General features: G+C 41.1%; 1 protein-coding gene, 1 non-coding gene and 1 pseudogene across 7 annotated transcripts in view; 2 read left to right on the plus strand and 1 right to left on the minus strand.

Moving 5' to 3' along the window:
* The window catches only part of G3bp2 (G3BP stress granule assembly factor 2), an 80,790-nt gene extending 70,984 nt beyond the window's left edge, over positions 1–9,806 (plus strand). For all 6 annotated transcript variants that reach the window (XM_075943612.1, XM_075943614.1, XM_075943610.1 and 3 more), the window contains 4 exons: positions 2,511–2,613; positions 5,662–5,790; positions 6,503–6,621; positions 6,924–9,806. In XM_075943612.1, the coding sequence (XP_075799727.1) occupies positions 2,511–2,613; positions 5,662–5,790; positions 6,503–6,621; positions 6,924–7,196 (624 nt within the window). In that variant the 3' untranslated portion in view covers positions 7,197–9,806. The remainder of the gene's footprint in view (positions 1–2,510; positions 2,614–5,661; positions 5,791–6,502; positions 6,622–6,923) is intronic.
* Positions 4,825–5,454, minus strand: LOC142832918 (H/ACA ribonucleoprotein complex subunit 3 pseudogene; annotated as a pseudogene).
* Positions 5,846–5,974, plus strand: LOC142833214 (small Cajal body-specific RNA 23). The gene has a single exon (XR_012907351.1).
* Positions 9,807–16,064: the final 6,258 nt, after the last annotated feature.

The following is a 16,064-nucleotide window of genomic DNA, read 5'->3' on the forward strand; positions in this document are numbered from 1 at the left end:
CTGGCCTCAAACTCACAAGAGATCCGTCTGCCTCTGCTTCCTGAGTGGTGGGATTAAAGGCATGTGCCACCACTCCAAAGATGGGAATCCTTTCAACTTACTTTAATTTTAAATTATTTTGAGAATCTATTTTGGTAATATGTTTTAAAATATATTGAGGTTGGAGCAGATCCTCAAGTTCTTTGATAATACTTAGATTGAGTTGTCTTGTTTTTTTTCCTGAAAATACAAGGTATTATTTGCTATTTTTTCAGAAAAGATATATTTTTATCAGTCTGGGTGGTTTTTGCCTGCACACATGTGCACCATAAATGTTCAGTGCCTATAGAGGTCAAAATAGGGCCTCAGACCCTAGAACTGGAATCTAGAGGCCTTTTAGCAACCATGTGGGTGTTGGGAACTGAAGCGGTTCTCTGAGAAAGCAGCAAGTGTTTAACTGCCTAACCCCCTTTCTCTTTCTCTCTGTCTCTCTCTCTCTCTCTTCCTTTTTTTTTTGAGATAGGGCCTCACTATGTAGCTCTAGTTGACCTGGAACTGTGGCGAAATAGGCCCAGGCTGACCTTGAATTCATAGGATTCCACCTGCCTCTGTTTCCTGGATGCTGGGATTAAAGGCCTGTACCATCATTCCCAGCACACATTGTGTATATTATATCCAGTAAGACACTAAAGTTTGAGTATTCTTCAATTCTGATTGATATGCAAACTGTACTAAGTTCTGCTTTAAGGCTCCCTTAGTGGATGTGAGCATATATTTCTAAAGATTCGCCTTTCTGGGCACTACATTTTAGGTTGTTTATGGACTGGTAAACTCTTAAGCACAGCTAACCTCATTGTCAGGTACAGAATACTTTGAACCAGGAATTGCTGAGCATCTGTTCAAGCACCGTGCTTGGTTCTTTCAGTGGTGCATGTCTGCAATCCCAGCAGCGAGGGAAGAATGGTTTAAGATCAAACTGGACTGGGGCTGAAGAGATAGATGGCTCAGTGATTAAGAGCACTGACTGCTCTTCCAGAGGACAGGGGTTCAAGTCCCAGCACCCACATGGCAGGTACAGCTGTCTGTAACTCTGGTTCCTGGGGATCTAGCAACCTCACACAGATGTGCAAGGCATGTAGGCAGAATACCAAGGCACATAAAAGTAAATTTTAAAAAAAAGAACAAAACAAGGCTAAAAACCCAGTTCTCTCCAGGATTGCCCCCTCCCATACATACAAAGCAAGATAGCTAGATTGACTTCATAACAAAAATGAGAACTAAATCCTCTTGTTATAGATCTCTGGCTGGCCTTGAAGTCACAGAAGTTCCCTTGGCTCTGCCTCCTAAGTGCTGAGATGTGCTAGCACACCCAGTAAAATTAATTTTATTACTAGGTAAATTCCAGGACGTGTGATCTCATCTGGTGGGAAAATAGTTTACATAGAAAAAAACTAGGCTGTAAGAAGTAGGTGAATTCTAAATAATTGCTAATGTTATAGTTTATACACACACACACATATCGTAGGGTTACAGTAGCTGCTATCTAAATGGGCAGTTTTGAAAGAACTATAGTACTTGCAAATTATAACATCCCAATTAATGAAAAATTGAGTGCTGCTTAGATCAAGGTCCTTCTCAGTGGTTAAAGTGCTGGCTCTTAGTTGGGGGTGTCCTTTGAGGATTCATTCATTAGTTTTGTGTTTTGCTTGGGCCATAAATCCGTGGGCAGTAGAAAGCTTGCAGGGTTTGAGAATGCAAAGGGTTTGTGTTGAAGTGTGCATGGTATTTATCATTTACAAGATTTCAGTGTATTTAAGTCAGCAGTTGACAGTCCTGTCACTTCCCACCCCTTTTAGGAGGGTCAGTCCTTCCTAAAGGGCTTCTTTGACTATTTGAGATGTTATATGGAAGCTCTTATTGCTTTTATTTTTGAGATGTGGTCTTCCTGTTTCAAGGTGGTTTCAAACTTGAGATCCTACTGAGTGCTGGGATTATAGGCACTTGTCACCGTGCTAAAGGGTTATGTGTCCGAATTATTAAAATACTGGTTTCAAGATTATGGGATGGGATTAGGAGATGTCATTGATGTCTGAAGGTAGCAACTAGATATTTATTGAGGAATTATGTGTCTTTATTCTTGTCTTTATAAGAAAGCTTTTTAACTTTGTCTTATGTATGTATATGGAGTTGCTCATCTTGCATTTTGTGATTTCTGTAGCTATAACTTATGCTGTTTCTTGTGAGTATAATTTGAATTTTAAAGAGTGTTTTGTGCAAAGGCAGCTCAGTGTGAATTCTACTACAATCTTGTGACAAAATTAAGATCTACCCTACAGTCCTAGCTTGGTACAGAATAGCTTTTTAAAAGTATTTTTCAAACATAGAAAATTAGGTGAAAACATCATAAACTTAATATTATTATCCATGCTAGTGACTTGCTGATATAATAGTTGCTTTGGTTGGCTTTTCCTCCAGTAAAAGTTATTTCTTTATAATATAAAAGTTTTAATAATTTTTCCATTATATTTTAGCCAAGGGTTGACGCTAAACCAGAAGTTCAGTCTCAGCCACCACGAGTGCGTGAGCAACGACCTCGAGAGCGACCTGGGTTCCCCCCTCGAGGACCAAGACCAGGTAAGCTCAGCCCTTACACGGCCTTCGGATGTACTGGACAGTTGGAGGCTAAACTTTAAAAACTGTATTGGGTTTTGTACCTGGTCCAAGTAAAGATATCTCAGCAGCGTGTTCCTATCTGCACACAATCTGCTCAGATAGCCTAGGTTAACAACTTTGAAGAGACGGTTTGTCACCTGTGGAGACAACTTTTTTGAAGGCATAAAACATTTGCTTGTTGTTGCTGGCTTTAAGAATGCATTGAGCTTTTAGTGACCAGCTCACCCTACACTTTTTTATCTCTTCAGGAAAAAACACTGATTCCTCTTAAATTCTATTTTTTCTTAACTTTTCATCATTAACTAAGATGTTAACTAATATGGTTATTTGAATTCCCTGAGAATTTTAAGAAGCTTTTGGAGGTTGGAGAGATGGCTCAGTGTTTCAGAGTACTGGTTGCTCTTCCAGAGAACCGGGTTCAGTTTACCAACACTCGGGTGGCAGCTCAGAATTGTCTGTAGCTCCAACCCTTAGGGATGTGATACCCTCTTCTGACCTCTTGGAGCACTAGGCATGCGCTTGGTGGTGTACAGAATACAGGCAGGCAAAACACTAACACATGTATAAATAGGGGTGGTGACAGACTTCTTGATTCCCACCCAGCACTTGGGAAGCAGAGACAGGTAAGTTCAAGGCCTGCCTGGTCTACAAGGCAGGTTCCAGGACAGCCAGGGCTGTTACCCATAGAAATCCTATTTTAAAAAAAGAGAGAGAGAGAGAATGCTTTTGGATGCAGGTGTGTGTGTGTGTCTCAAATTTAGAAATGTAATTTATAATTAAAGTAAGTGATGAATTCCAGTGTTCCATTTGGGAACCTGTATTGCTTTGGCCTTGACTATCATCATCTTGATGACATCCCTAAATCTGAGCTGTTCATTCAATTTTTTTCCCCGTCTCTATTTCTTTGTTTTTATTAAGCTATATATTTTTCTCTACTCCCCTCCCTTCTTCACCCTTTCTCTCCCATGGTTCCCATGTTCCCAATTTACTCAGGAGATCTTGTCTTTTTATACTTATCTTGTAGATTAGATCCATGTATGTCTCTCTTAGGGTTGGTCGTCTTTGTTGTCTATGTTCTATGAGATTATGAATTGTAGGCTGGTTTTTCTTTGCTTTATGTCTAAAAACCATTTATGAGTGAGTACATATGATATTTGTCTTTTTGGGTCTGGGTTACCTCACTCAATATGTTTTCTAGATCCATCCGTTTGCCTGCAAATTTCTTTTTTTTTTTTTTTTTTTTTTTTTTGGTTTTTCGAGACAGGGTTTCTCTGTGGTTTGGGAGCCTGTCCTGGAACTCGCTCTGTAGACCAGGCTGGTCTCGAACTCACAGAGATCCGCCTGCCTCTGCCTCCCGAGTGCTGGGATTATTGCCTGCAAATTTCAAGATGCCATTTTTTTCCCTGCTGTGTAGCACTCAATTGTGTAAATGTATCACATTTTCTTTATCCATTGTTTGGTCGAGGGGCATTTAGGTTGTTTCTGTAGTAGAGTTTGAAGTCAGGGATTGTGATGCCTCCAGAAGTTCCTATATTGTATTGCTTTGGCTATCCTGGGTTTTTCTTTGCTTTTCCATATGAAGTTGAGTATTGTTCTTTGAGGTCTGTGAAGAATTTTGCTGGGATTTTGATGAGTATTGCATTGAATCTGTAGATTGCTTTTGGCAAGATTGCCATTTTTACTCTGTTAAGTCTACTTACCCAAGAGCATGGGAGACCTTTTCAGTTTCTTCCTTAAAAAATTTAAAGTTCTTGGGCTGGAGAGATGGCTCAGAGGTTAAGGACGCTGACTATTCTTCCAGAGATCCTGAGTTCAAGTCCCAGCAACCACATGGTGGCTCACAACCATCTGCAATGAGATATGGTGCCCTCTTCTGACATGCAGTTATACATGGGGGCAGCACATTGTATTGTATACATAATAAATAAAATCTTAAAAAAAAGATGTAAAGTTCTTGTTATGCAGAGTTCTTCCACTTGTTTGCTTAGAGAGCTGCTCATTCTTTTTTTTTTTTAAGTCATTTTATCTTTAATAACCTGGAATTAATTCAAAGCATGAAAAACAAAAGTTAAGATCGTTCCTTTTACGGGAGATCCCCATTACGATAGACTCAGTCACATGGTGAGATAGGGTTCCAAACAGTAAGGGAAGGTATCATGCTCACAGATTTAGTTACAGATAATCAGCCTGGGGGCGGGCAGCAGATGAAATTAACAAACTCTCAGAGAACAGGATGCGGTTGCTGGGTCATGAGCACCTTGAAGCGTTTCTTGATGATGGTTCGGTGTCTTGAGTGAGTATTTGATGTTAGGGGAGAACCGAGCAAGATGGGCAGGATCAAATTTCTTCAACATATAGACACAATCTCCCTATTGGTTGAGGTCATACTGGAGAAGCTGTCTGCAGTCGCCTTTGCCACAAGTGCCGAGAACTTCTCATTCTTAAGCCATTTAGGTGTTGTGAAGTTTTCTTGTGTGACTGTTGCTAGGTTACTGAATTAGATGAGTTAGTTTATATGTGGCAGTACCTTAGAACGTAAGAGACCCAAAAAAAGGAAATTGTACCATGCAAAGATGAAGTGTTTTGTATTTCAAAAGACTAAGGGGATATTGGGTGGGAATATTCCTTATTGGTTGAAAATCTGCTTATGGGTTAGTATTGGTCATTTACAATCAGATCAGTGGTCTAGGGACTGATATTCTAGTCAATAGTCACACTTTGCTGTATTCACCTACTAATAATACACTTCTTGCAAGGCCTACATCTATCTGGTTTTATTAAGCTAAGGCAGCAGCATTGCATGCATTTTGTTTGTTTCTGAGGCAAGGTCTCATTGTGCAGCCCTGACTGTCCTAGAACTCAAGCTCCATCTGACTCTTGAGTGTTGGAATTTAAGGCATGCACCACTCTGCCCAGCATTAATGTTGACTTTTCTCCCTCAATTCATTGCTTTCTACTGTTTTCATATGCTGTCGTAGCTTTAGTATCTACTTTTTTCTTGTCTTTCAGGCAGAGGAGATATGGAACAGAATGATTCTGACAACCGGAGGATAATTCGTTATCCGGATAGTCATCAGCTTTTCGTTGGTAACTTGCCTCATGATATTGATGAAAATGAACTGAAAGAATTCTTTATGAGTAAGTGGTTAATTTTGCTTCTATATTAGATTTACTGTATTTCAGACAACCATAGTTGCTCGCCGGGGCTCAGTCCTCTCCTGCCTTGTGGTCCTGACCTGCCCTCCATGAGCAAGAGAATCTGGACTGGTTGGGGGTGTCCTGTCCAAGTGGACCACAGGACTCCACGGTTTTCAGTACAACAACTCCACCACCTAGCATGCTTTGAACATGAAGGTTCCCTTCAAAGAGGATATTCTTGAACTTAAATGCAGCTTTTTAAAAGGAAGAAATGGGTATATGTTTTCATAGTGAAGCCCAGTTTTTAAATGACTTGTCTCTGTATTGCATCTCCTGCTTCCAGTCTCACTAGAATTGGTCAGAGGGAGAGATGATAACATGATCCCCAGTGACTGCTGAGTGTTGTTGGCCGGGTTCAGGAGATGAGAAAGATCTGGACAAAACTAATAGTCTTACATTTAGAACTAGAAGACTCGCTGCTAAAGATGGAAAAATTTTTTTTGTCTTTTTAAAACTTGACAGGTAGTGTTTCCTTATGAACACTAGTGACACACATCTGCTGAAGTTTTAGGGGTCTGAGGTGACGTCCCTCCTGAGCAAGTGGTACTACAAGAATCACCTTGTTTTATTTTCAGCTGGGTGAGAAACATTTAAAGTTACTAGAATGTTTTGTTAAAATATTTAACCCTTGGTGTAATGTCTATTTTCACAGGTTTTGGAAACGTTGTAGAACTTCGCATCAATACTAAGGGTGTTGGGGGAAAACTTCCAAATTTTGGTTTTGTGGTTTTTGATGATTCTGAACCAGTTCAGAGAATCTTAATTGCAAAAGTAAGTGAATTTTGATTTTCCCTTTTGTAGTATATAGTATGAATTGAGACATTTTAAAACCATAGAAAATATTTATGGTAAGCTAAAAATAGTTAATTATGAAATGGTATTTATGCAAAGAATGAATAAAGAGGTCTATTGTATGTATCTTAAATTTCATTTGTTCAACTGAAAAAGGCCAAAATTTGTATATTAAAACTTCCTTAAAGTTTCTTGTTTCTTAGATTTAAAAAAAATTATATATGCAAATTAATATTTATTCTTGTGTACCCCACCCATGTTATTTTTCTCCTTTTTTAAAGCCAATTATGTTTCGAGGAGAAGTACGCTTAAATGTGGAAGAGAAGAAAACGAGAGCTGCCAGAGAGCGAGAAACCAGGGGTGGAGGTGACGACCGCAGGGATATCAGGCGCAATGACCGAGGTCCTGGTGGTCCACGTGGAATTGTGGGTGGCGGAATGATGCGTGATCGCGATGGAAGAGGACCACCTCCACGAGGTGGCATGGCACAGAAACTTGGTTCTGGAAGAGGAACCGGGCAAATGGAAGGCCGCTTCACAGGACAGCGCCGTTGAAGTTCCACTGTGGGCAATGTTTCGGCAGTGGTACCTAACTCATCGTGTTTGCATTCTTGTTAAGTTTTTTTGGCTTTTGGAATGTGACACAGCCTTTTTGATCATTTCTTTGATGTGAAAGCATCTTTTGGTTATCAGTTAAATTGAAGTGGACATTATTCCCCCAATTTCACAACAGGATTCATATTGTTAATTTATAAATCTAGACTTGGAGAATTAAGGACTGAGAAATGACCATATCTTAAACTGTCTACAACAAAATGAACTTTAAAGGACATGCCCACTGAATTCAGGTCATTTGAGTTTTTGTTTTTATTTTTTTTAATCCTCTGCTGCACATTTTGTTTAAGTGTTAACTGTTTCTGCTATTAATGTTGGAAACACAAATAGTGCAATTTGTGCAATTGGAGAACTTGCCTTTTTTTCTTGGCTTCCCCCCAGTACAAACCAACAGAAACTTGTTATGTATTCATCAAAATGCACTATCAGGTACTCTGAAGTCATTAACGTTGACATCTGCACCAGGAGGCAACAGGGAAAAATATCTTTTATCTTCTTTTCCAGTAGAGAATAGTTTGTGAAATGATGAGGGCATTTTATCTGCTTGCTGTGACCAGCGTGTGCACACACAAACCTTACTTAACAAGACTGCAAATATTCCAGAAGGAAATCATTTAGTTATGAACGAAATAACAAAAATGAGAACCTTAAATGCTGTGGTCTTAAATACTAGGCCAGATTTAGCGGCTCCTTATCGTAAGAGTTTTCGACCTGCCCTCCTGAGTACAGGGATGGCTGGCTGCTCAACACTCCTCCTCCTCTTTCCTTTCTTTAAGCTGTGGACAGTGAAAACTGTTTGCTGTATTTTTGTTCTCTGGTAATGTAATAAGCATGATGGTGCCTTCTACAACATCATTCCAGTCTCGCTGGTGATTCTGTGCAGTGTGGTTATCAGTTGCTGTGCTGCGAAGCCAACCAGCTGCAAAACGTTGAAGAAAATCATTGATGTATAAAAATTGCAGTATCTTTAAAATCAGTAAAATGGATGCTTATTTATCTTGTTCTTTAGTTAACAACTTCTCTGTTCTATGTGGGAGGGAGTCTTGTGTGTTTGAAGGGGGCGGAAGTCAGTTATTTGAGTAAGTCTAGTTGACTTTTAGCTCGAATGTGAACTATAAAATGTTATCACTTAATGCTTGGAAAGTAAAACAACTTGATGTACATTTTAGTCACATTTTAAAAGCAGTCAGATTCCCCAAAATGGCAAGTAAACTTAAGTGAGGATACTGCGGTTTTCAGAGGGAAGAATGGCAGCTCCGAAGATTTGGGGGGCAGGGAACTGTCATTCATTTTGCACAATTCTTGAACTGATGTCAGCACCCGAATGGCTCCTGAATTTAAGTCTGGGACGACATCTTTTTATTTTTACATGAATCTTTAAACAATTCTGTGAGCAAAGTTTCTAGCTGCTGGATTTATTGTGTCTTTATAGCAGGTTCCAGTAAACCACAAGAATGACAAAGGTTATCCGCTTTCATGGTTGGAACAGTCGGTGTGTATCACATTTCTGCTGTTTCAAGCAAGAAGCGGAATAAACAAGTGTGACCACTCAAAGCTGCTTGTTAGTTAACATGGAAGACTTCTCCATCCTACCTTAGTGAAAACAAACACACACTTGACATGGTAGCCAGTCGGTTCTGAACTATTTGACTGTTTGCTAGTTAGTAAACCGTTTTTGTCAGCTGGGCAATATGGGTAAAGTTTATTGTCTCTTTCCCCTTTGAATGAGGTCTTCCATGTTTGAGGGAATGTCTTGCACTATTGCATATATTTTGTGGACACAGATTTTTGTAGTTTCCATTTTGGAAGGCTAAGGTTTTTTGTTTGTTTGAAACAGTTTTACACTTTCTAATGTATAGTACTTGAAGTTCGTACTAGAGAATTACTTTGGAGTTTTGAAACTTTTATCCAAACTACTTTGGAATAAGTGGCTTTATTGTCAGCGGTTTTCCCCTAAGTGTACTTTTCTTTTGTTCTTATTTCCCTCTTCCTATTGTATGTATGTGTAAATACTTTCACACACATAAAAACACATGGACACAGCATATATATTTCAATACAGGATATTGCCCTTTAACCCATAGAAACTGTTATGGCAACAAAAGACAGAGGTGTTAAGTGTAATAGAGAAGTGGAGCTCAGAGCCATTCAGCTTCATCCAGCCTTTACATACCACAGATGAGAAATGAACACACCACACGGAGAAGTTTACATGGTAGCTTCACCTGCAGAACTGTGGACTTTCAACATTTTGTCCCCCTTTCAGCGACAAACTAAAACATTACTCATCTACCGTTTCTGTTATTTGCTGATTTATTTTATTCTGATGGTAATATTCTATCCTTATGACACTATTGCAACCAAATTGGCTTTACCATCTTGGCTTTAGTAGGTATAGAGGACAATGGATTACCATCTTTATTTTGTAATGTGTTAAGCATTATATGCTGGTAGAATCTAGTTTAATTGTTTCAGGTGGAAAGTATTCTTTTTGAGTTTCCATTTTGAATGTGTTTGGACTAAAATAATAAACTACTGATGTCTGCAGCATTTATCTATGTCCCTACTTTAATCTGAAGTTACATTATCCCAAACATTTTCTTCCAGTTGCATTTCATACACTCTGAATTAAAGAAACAGTTTGGAAAAACTGCTTTTTGTTACCACATTTGGTATATAAGAAACATACCTAGTTTACAAGTAAAAGAATGTCCCAGTAGCCTGAGGAGAATAAGAAAGTGAAAATACACTTTGAGATAGTTGTTGGAAAGGGAGCTCTGGTGATCAGGCTTGTACACAGCTACTTTGAGGCCAGCCTGGGCTACTTAAAATCTCAGGCGGTCGGTGGTGGCGGGTGGTGGCGCACACCTTTAATCCCAACAGAGGTAGGCAGATCTCTGAATTCAAGGCCAGCCTGATCTACAGAGAGTTCCAGGACAGGCTCTAAAGCTACATAGAAATCCTGTCTTACAAAACAATAACAAAGCCCAAAATCTCAACAGGAATAGCAAGTTTGTGAATGTGTGTTAAACAGAATGTGACTATCAATGTTTTAAAATTTTTTGAGACGGGGTTTTTTTGTGCATCCCTGGCTGTCCTGCTGGCCTTGAACTCCGAGATCCGTCTGCCGCTTTCTCCTGAGTGTTGGAATTAAAGGTGTGCACCACCACCGTCTGCTCAAAAAAACTCTTGAAAATAGGCCAAAATATGCAGGAGCAAGTTACTGGGTCTGGGATTTTTATATTTTGGAGACAGGATCTGGAGAACTTAATCAGGCTGATTTCATTCCAAGCTCATGTCATCAAGGGATCCTGTGCGTTGGCCTCCCAGACACTGGCGCTGCTGTTAGTATGCAGGTGTGGATGGTTGGTTTGCCTGGCTTATTTTCAAAATGTTTTTATGGTGTTGGACATTGAGCTTAGACCATTCTCTTACTAGGCAGGTATCTTACTACTCAAGTATACTCAAGTTGGATCTGGAAATTCTCATAAATATTAATAAAGATGTAAAAATTATCATGTGAGGATCACTCACAGCACAGCTACCTGGTTTATTCAATAATATATGGTTCATCCGGGATCAAAATGGGAGAGAATGTAATAGTGACCGTCAACGGTCTCTGACCTGGGTACCGAGCAATGCACTCTTGAGATGGAGAAGTTTCTTCGAGGAAGTCTGGGAAAACAATGTAGCTGTCCACGTTTCATAGAACAGTTTGGATATTCATGATGAAGCATCAGCCAAATGTCTAATTTGGCTTTTTATTTAATTTTAATTTTTATTTTTTTGGTTAGGCAGGGTCTCACATTGGTGTCCTGACTGGCCTGGAACTTGTTATTTAGGCCGAATTGGTCTCAAATTCCCTGTGTCTTGAATCTGGAATTAAAGGTGTGTGCTTTACTTCTGACTAATTCTAGAATTCTAAAATGCTCTGTGCCTAGTGTTTTTTGCAACCTCTGGATTAGATGAGATCATCTAGGAAGAGTACAGAAAAGGCCGAACACTAAGCTCCTGCAGCCTCTCATAATTAAAAGGTCAAGTGCAGGTGTTGGAGGCAGAGAACCCTGGGACATTATGGAGGACAAGGACTGGTGGTGTCCTGGGAAAGAATAGGCGGTTGTGCTGAGTGCTGTGGAGAAGTCAGAACGACAAATGCCTTACTGCAGAGCAGCTGTGTAACAGACCCTAACCAGTTTTCCCTGTCGGGGAGTGGAGGTGCAGCAGCTGCCTCTGGCCTCCCCGTCTTTTAGGAACAGTTGGATGGAGGGTCTACTAGGTAGGTGTAGGGCAGCTTTGAGATTGCTTTAGAGCATAGCACATGAAGGGCCTTGCTATGTTTTTATGGGCCGGGTCTGGGTCCATGAAAGTCTGTCATGAACTCATTGACAGCGAGAAATAAGCCATCTGAAGGGATAGGAGAGGGGCAGGTGATTATGAGTAGCAGGTTATGTGCCCTGGATAACTGGCAGCAGCAGGTAGAATATAGTGGCTTGCTAACAGCCATCTCGGTGAAGTGATGGCTGAAGCCTAAGAGGACTGCAGGTAAGAATGGAAACTGATTCTGTCTTCTGAAGTTTAAAAAAGCAATTTAAAAAAAATGTGTATGGGTGTTTGGCTTATATGTCAGTGTGCTACTGTGTGCCTGGTGCCATCAGGCCAAAAGACTGCCCTCTTGGATGCCCCAGAACTGGTTTTACAAACAGCTGTGAGCTGCTGTGGGTTCTGGAAGAGCAGTGTACTTAACTGCTGAGCCACCTGTCCGGCCCCCTTTTCTGAAAATGGGCTTGAGAATGGGGTTAGAGGCTACAGGAAATTAAAGGGAGGATTATGTGTGAGGCCTGTTATCAGTGGGAAAAAAACAGCTCCACATAGTTTAGTATTTGAGGATTTTCCCTTTGCAGATCTAACAAGCCTTTGGTGTGGGCACAGGTGGGGATCTCAGATCTCAGTATGCAGACTTGGTTGGCTAGGAACTCAGAAATCCTGCCTCTACCTCTGATTTGCATGCCTGACTTCTTGAGACAGGGTCTGTCTTGTAACCCTGCCTCTCCTATAACTGGCTGTGTAGACCAGGCTGGCCTAGAACTTGGTCTGCCTGCCTCTGCAGGTGCTGGGTTTAAAGGTGTGTGCCGTTATGCTTAGCCCTAAGTTTTTTTTTTTTGAGTATAATAAAGGATTATTTATTTAGGGGTAGACTCACAGATCACAGTCCTTTGCACAAACGGGGAACAGGAACCGAAACCGAATCCAGCAGCCCAATGCTGGTTCTCCTGGGGCCGAGAGATCAGGCCTCCGTGCTGGTTGGGCAGCTCGCAAACAAAGCGCCTACTCTCCTTGGTGCAGGTAGGCCATAGAAACAAAGGCAGTGGAGCCCGCCCGGGCGCCCCGAGGACTGGGATCCAGCTCCCAATGCCACGCGCCAAAAGAGGGCGGGGGGGGGGCAAGTGGGGAGGGCTCTGGACGGAAGCTGGGTGGGCCAGGAAGAAAGAGGCAGTAACCGGGGAATAGAGGTCCTGCAGAGAGCCCAAGAAAGACAGGAGGCCAAGGGACCCCCGAGATCCCCGTCCCTGGCTGGCGCCGTGGGCCAGAAACTCACCCCAATGCTGGTTCTCCTGGGGCAGCCCTAAGTTTTTAATAAGTGAAATCATTGTAGATGGAGAGCAGAATTAACTCTTCTTTAGGTCAAAGAACCTCAAAATGAGTCACACTGTTTTTATTTTTCCTCCCCTCTTTTTCTTACTGGACTCAAATCCACCATTTTCTTTTGGTTTTTAGAAACAGGGTTTATCCCTGTTAGTCTGGCTGTCCTGGAACTTGCTCTGTAGATCAGGCTGGCCTTAAACACAGAGATTGGCCTGCCTCTGCATCCTAAGTGCTGAGATTAAAGGCGTGCGCCATCACTGCCTAGCAGCCCTCCAGTTTGTAATAGTGTGTGTTGTGTTCATAGTTATGGTACAGTATACTGTAACAGAACCTTCTTTGTGTCAAGATATTAGAACCCTTTTGTTCACTTGATGACTTGAGTAATACCAAAACCTCTCAATAATCAGGTTCTCGGAGCTGCAGAGGCCTTGGGGTAAGGGTAGGGAAGCAAGGAATGGCTCTCGTACGTGACAAGATGTATAGTGATGGCAGTTATGAAGTAGTTTAATAGAGATAATTGTCAGTGTGAGGACTGTAAGCTTAAGATTTATAAATTTACTAAAAGTATTTCTGGGGAGATGGGTAATTCTTAGTTTCTTTTTTAATTGAGAGGTAATTTATATGCCTAGCAATCACTTTAAGAATTTTTTTTATTGCACGTCAGGGTAGCTTTCAGGAGTCAGCCCCCCCCTCCCCTGGATCCCAAGGATCCATCTTAAGTCTGTAGGCCTGGTGACAAGTACCTTACCCACCTGAACATCACATTGACTTCTAGTCACCTGGTTTAAAAGTATACAACTGAGTTCTTGTTGATTTCACAAGGTTATATAACCATCTCTACTGTCTTAAGTTCAGAATATTTTCATCACCTCCCAAAAGAAACCCTATACCCATTAGTGATTATTTCCTTTTCCCATGTACCTCTAAGTCAGTGGTTCTCAACCTTCCTAATGCTACGACCCTTTAATACAGTTCCTCAGGCTGTGGTGACCCCCAACTATAAAATTATTTATTTCATAATTTTTGCTGCTGTTATGAATAGTAGTGTAAATATCTGATATGCAATTCCTAAAGGGATTGGAACTCCCAGCTTGAGAACAACTATGGTCTAACTCATGGCTACCATCTTTTGTTCCTGTGGGTCAGCCTATGCTGGACATTTCACATAAAACGGAATCCTGAGTAGCATTTTGTGTAGCATCTTCCCTTTCTAGTATTTTTATGATTCATCTACATTGTGAATGGTTGGAAAATATTCCATTACAGTGGAACTGCTACAAGCTGCAACATTGTACAGTAATTGTTCAGCCGTCTTTTCATGAGCGATGTATCAGGACCAAGGGCTCAGGTAAAGGCTCTGTGAATAAAGTGACTGTCCTTTGCTGTAGACTTTGCTGTGCTAGCTCCCTTTTTGTTACATGTTTGGGGATTAATTCCCACACTTCAGAACTGTTTAGTGAAAACAGTTTCCCACTGCTAAGTCTTGTTCCTCTCTCCAGGTTAAGTGCAGAGATCTGCCTTCCTGCAATTATCTTTATCAGCAGGCATTTCGTCAGAGTTTAGGGTCCAGGCAAAGAGCATCCCATCTAAGATAGTCACAGATTTCCAAGGACAGACTACCTGCCCAAGCTGCTGCTCTGGTTTTACCCCACAACACCCACAATTAGAACAGCTGATAACAGCGTAGCCCGGAACTGATAATTTAGAGGCCTGGGTCTCTTCGTTTAGAGCAGTTAACTCCAGACCTGCGGCAGTAGTAGCTAGTGTCTGGTGTGATGTGCTATCCGGTCAAGAGCCGCCAGCTTCCCCTAGGTTGCCTAGTTACCTGGCAGCCTCTATACGTACTGGGAGAAAAGGAGTGGCACACTGATTTACGATACAATCCGTGCCCTATTCACAATTTTACTGAAAGTAAACCTTTTAGCTCTTTTATCTATCACCTAATAATGCAGCATAGCATACTAATCTTCCCCTCTAGAATTTCCTGATTTAATTCCCTTAACTTTCTCCATTAAGTAGTACACCGAATGTGTACTAGCCACTCGTGTGTGTGTGTGTGTGTGTGTGTGTGTGTGTGTGTGTGTGTGAAAACCCTTAATCTGATTTCCCATGGGGCAAAAGAATTCTGGCCCTGGAACCTGCTAGGGCTGGAGAATTGCTGGTTTTAAGGATGCATGTGACTGGGAACGTTTGTAATGGGTAGAACAAGGGACAGTGTAGAATGATGTAGTAGAAAGAGCAAAGGAGAATTGATAGAAATGAGAAGGAAGAAGAATAAAGAAAAAGATGGACGAAAAAAATAAAAGAAAAAAAAGAAAAAGATGGACGATTCCTGTTGTGAGATTTCCTACCCCTCAGATTTCTAGCCCCTCTTTTGCTGTCTGTGGCATCTTTAATTGAACCCTGAAAGAGAGTCTTAAAGGTGAAAATCTTTAAGTCCCCTAAACTCAACCTTCTTAATGCCGTGATCCTTAAATACAGTTCCTCATGTGGTGACCCCTGGCCATAAAATTTTCATTGCTACTTCGTAACTGTAATTTTGCAACTGCTATGAATTGTAATATAAATATGTTTTCTGATGGTCCTAGGTGACCCCTATGAAAGGGATGTGTAACCCCAAAGGGGCCAAGGTCCACAGGTTGAGAACCACTGTTATAGGGAATGAAAATGCTGAACCACATCCTCAGTCCTTACAGATTGGTTTCTCTGCTGATGGACATGTGGGTTTCCTCTTGGCTGCTGTCAACACCACAAGCACCAGTGTTGAAATAGAAGCTTTTCTGTGACTGCAGCTGGTAATTTCTTGGGTGTGTATTGAGAAAGAGAACTGCTATGTTGTTACAGTCCTCCACCCATTTACAGCTCTGCTTCATTGCCATTTCAGGAGGACTGGGCTCCACCTCAGGGCATCTCCACAGTGTTTTCCTTTCAACACTGTCACTAATTCTGATGATTTTTTAATTTTAAGAGCCATTTTATGGCTTTCCTACTGTGAGTGGTTCATGTTAATGGCATTTTTCTTACTGTTCTTTCTTTGAACTAGAATACGCTTTCTGCTTAACTTCAGCTACCCAAAGGAAGCACTATATACTTCCTTTTTTGTTATTATTATTTTGTGTGCCAGAGTTTGTTATTGCTGGACAATGGCCTTACTGCTGCGCTGAG

Source organism: Microtus pennsylvanicus, chromosome 12, assembly GCF_037038515.1.
Source record: "Microtus pennsylvanicus isolate mMicPen1 chromosome 12, mMicPen1.hap1, whole genome shotgun sequence".
NCBI classification, from domain to species: domain Eukaryota; kingdom Metazoa; phylum Chordata; class Mammalia; order Rodentia; family Cricetidae; genus Microtus; species Microtus pennsylvanicus.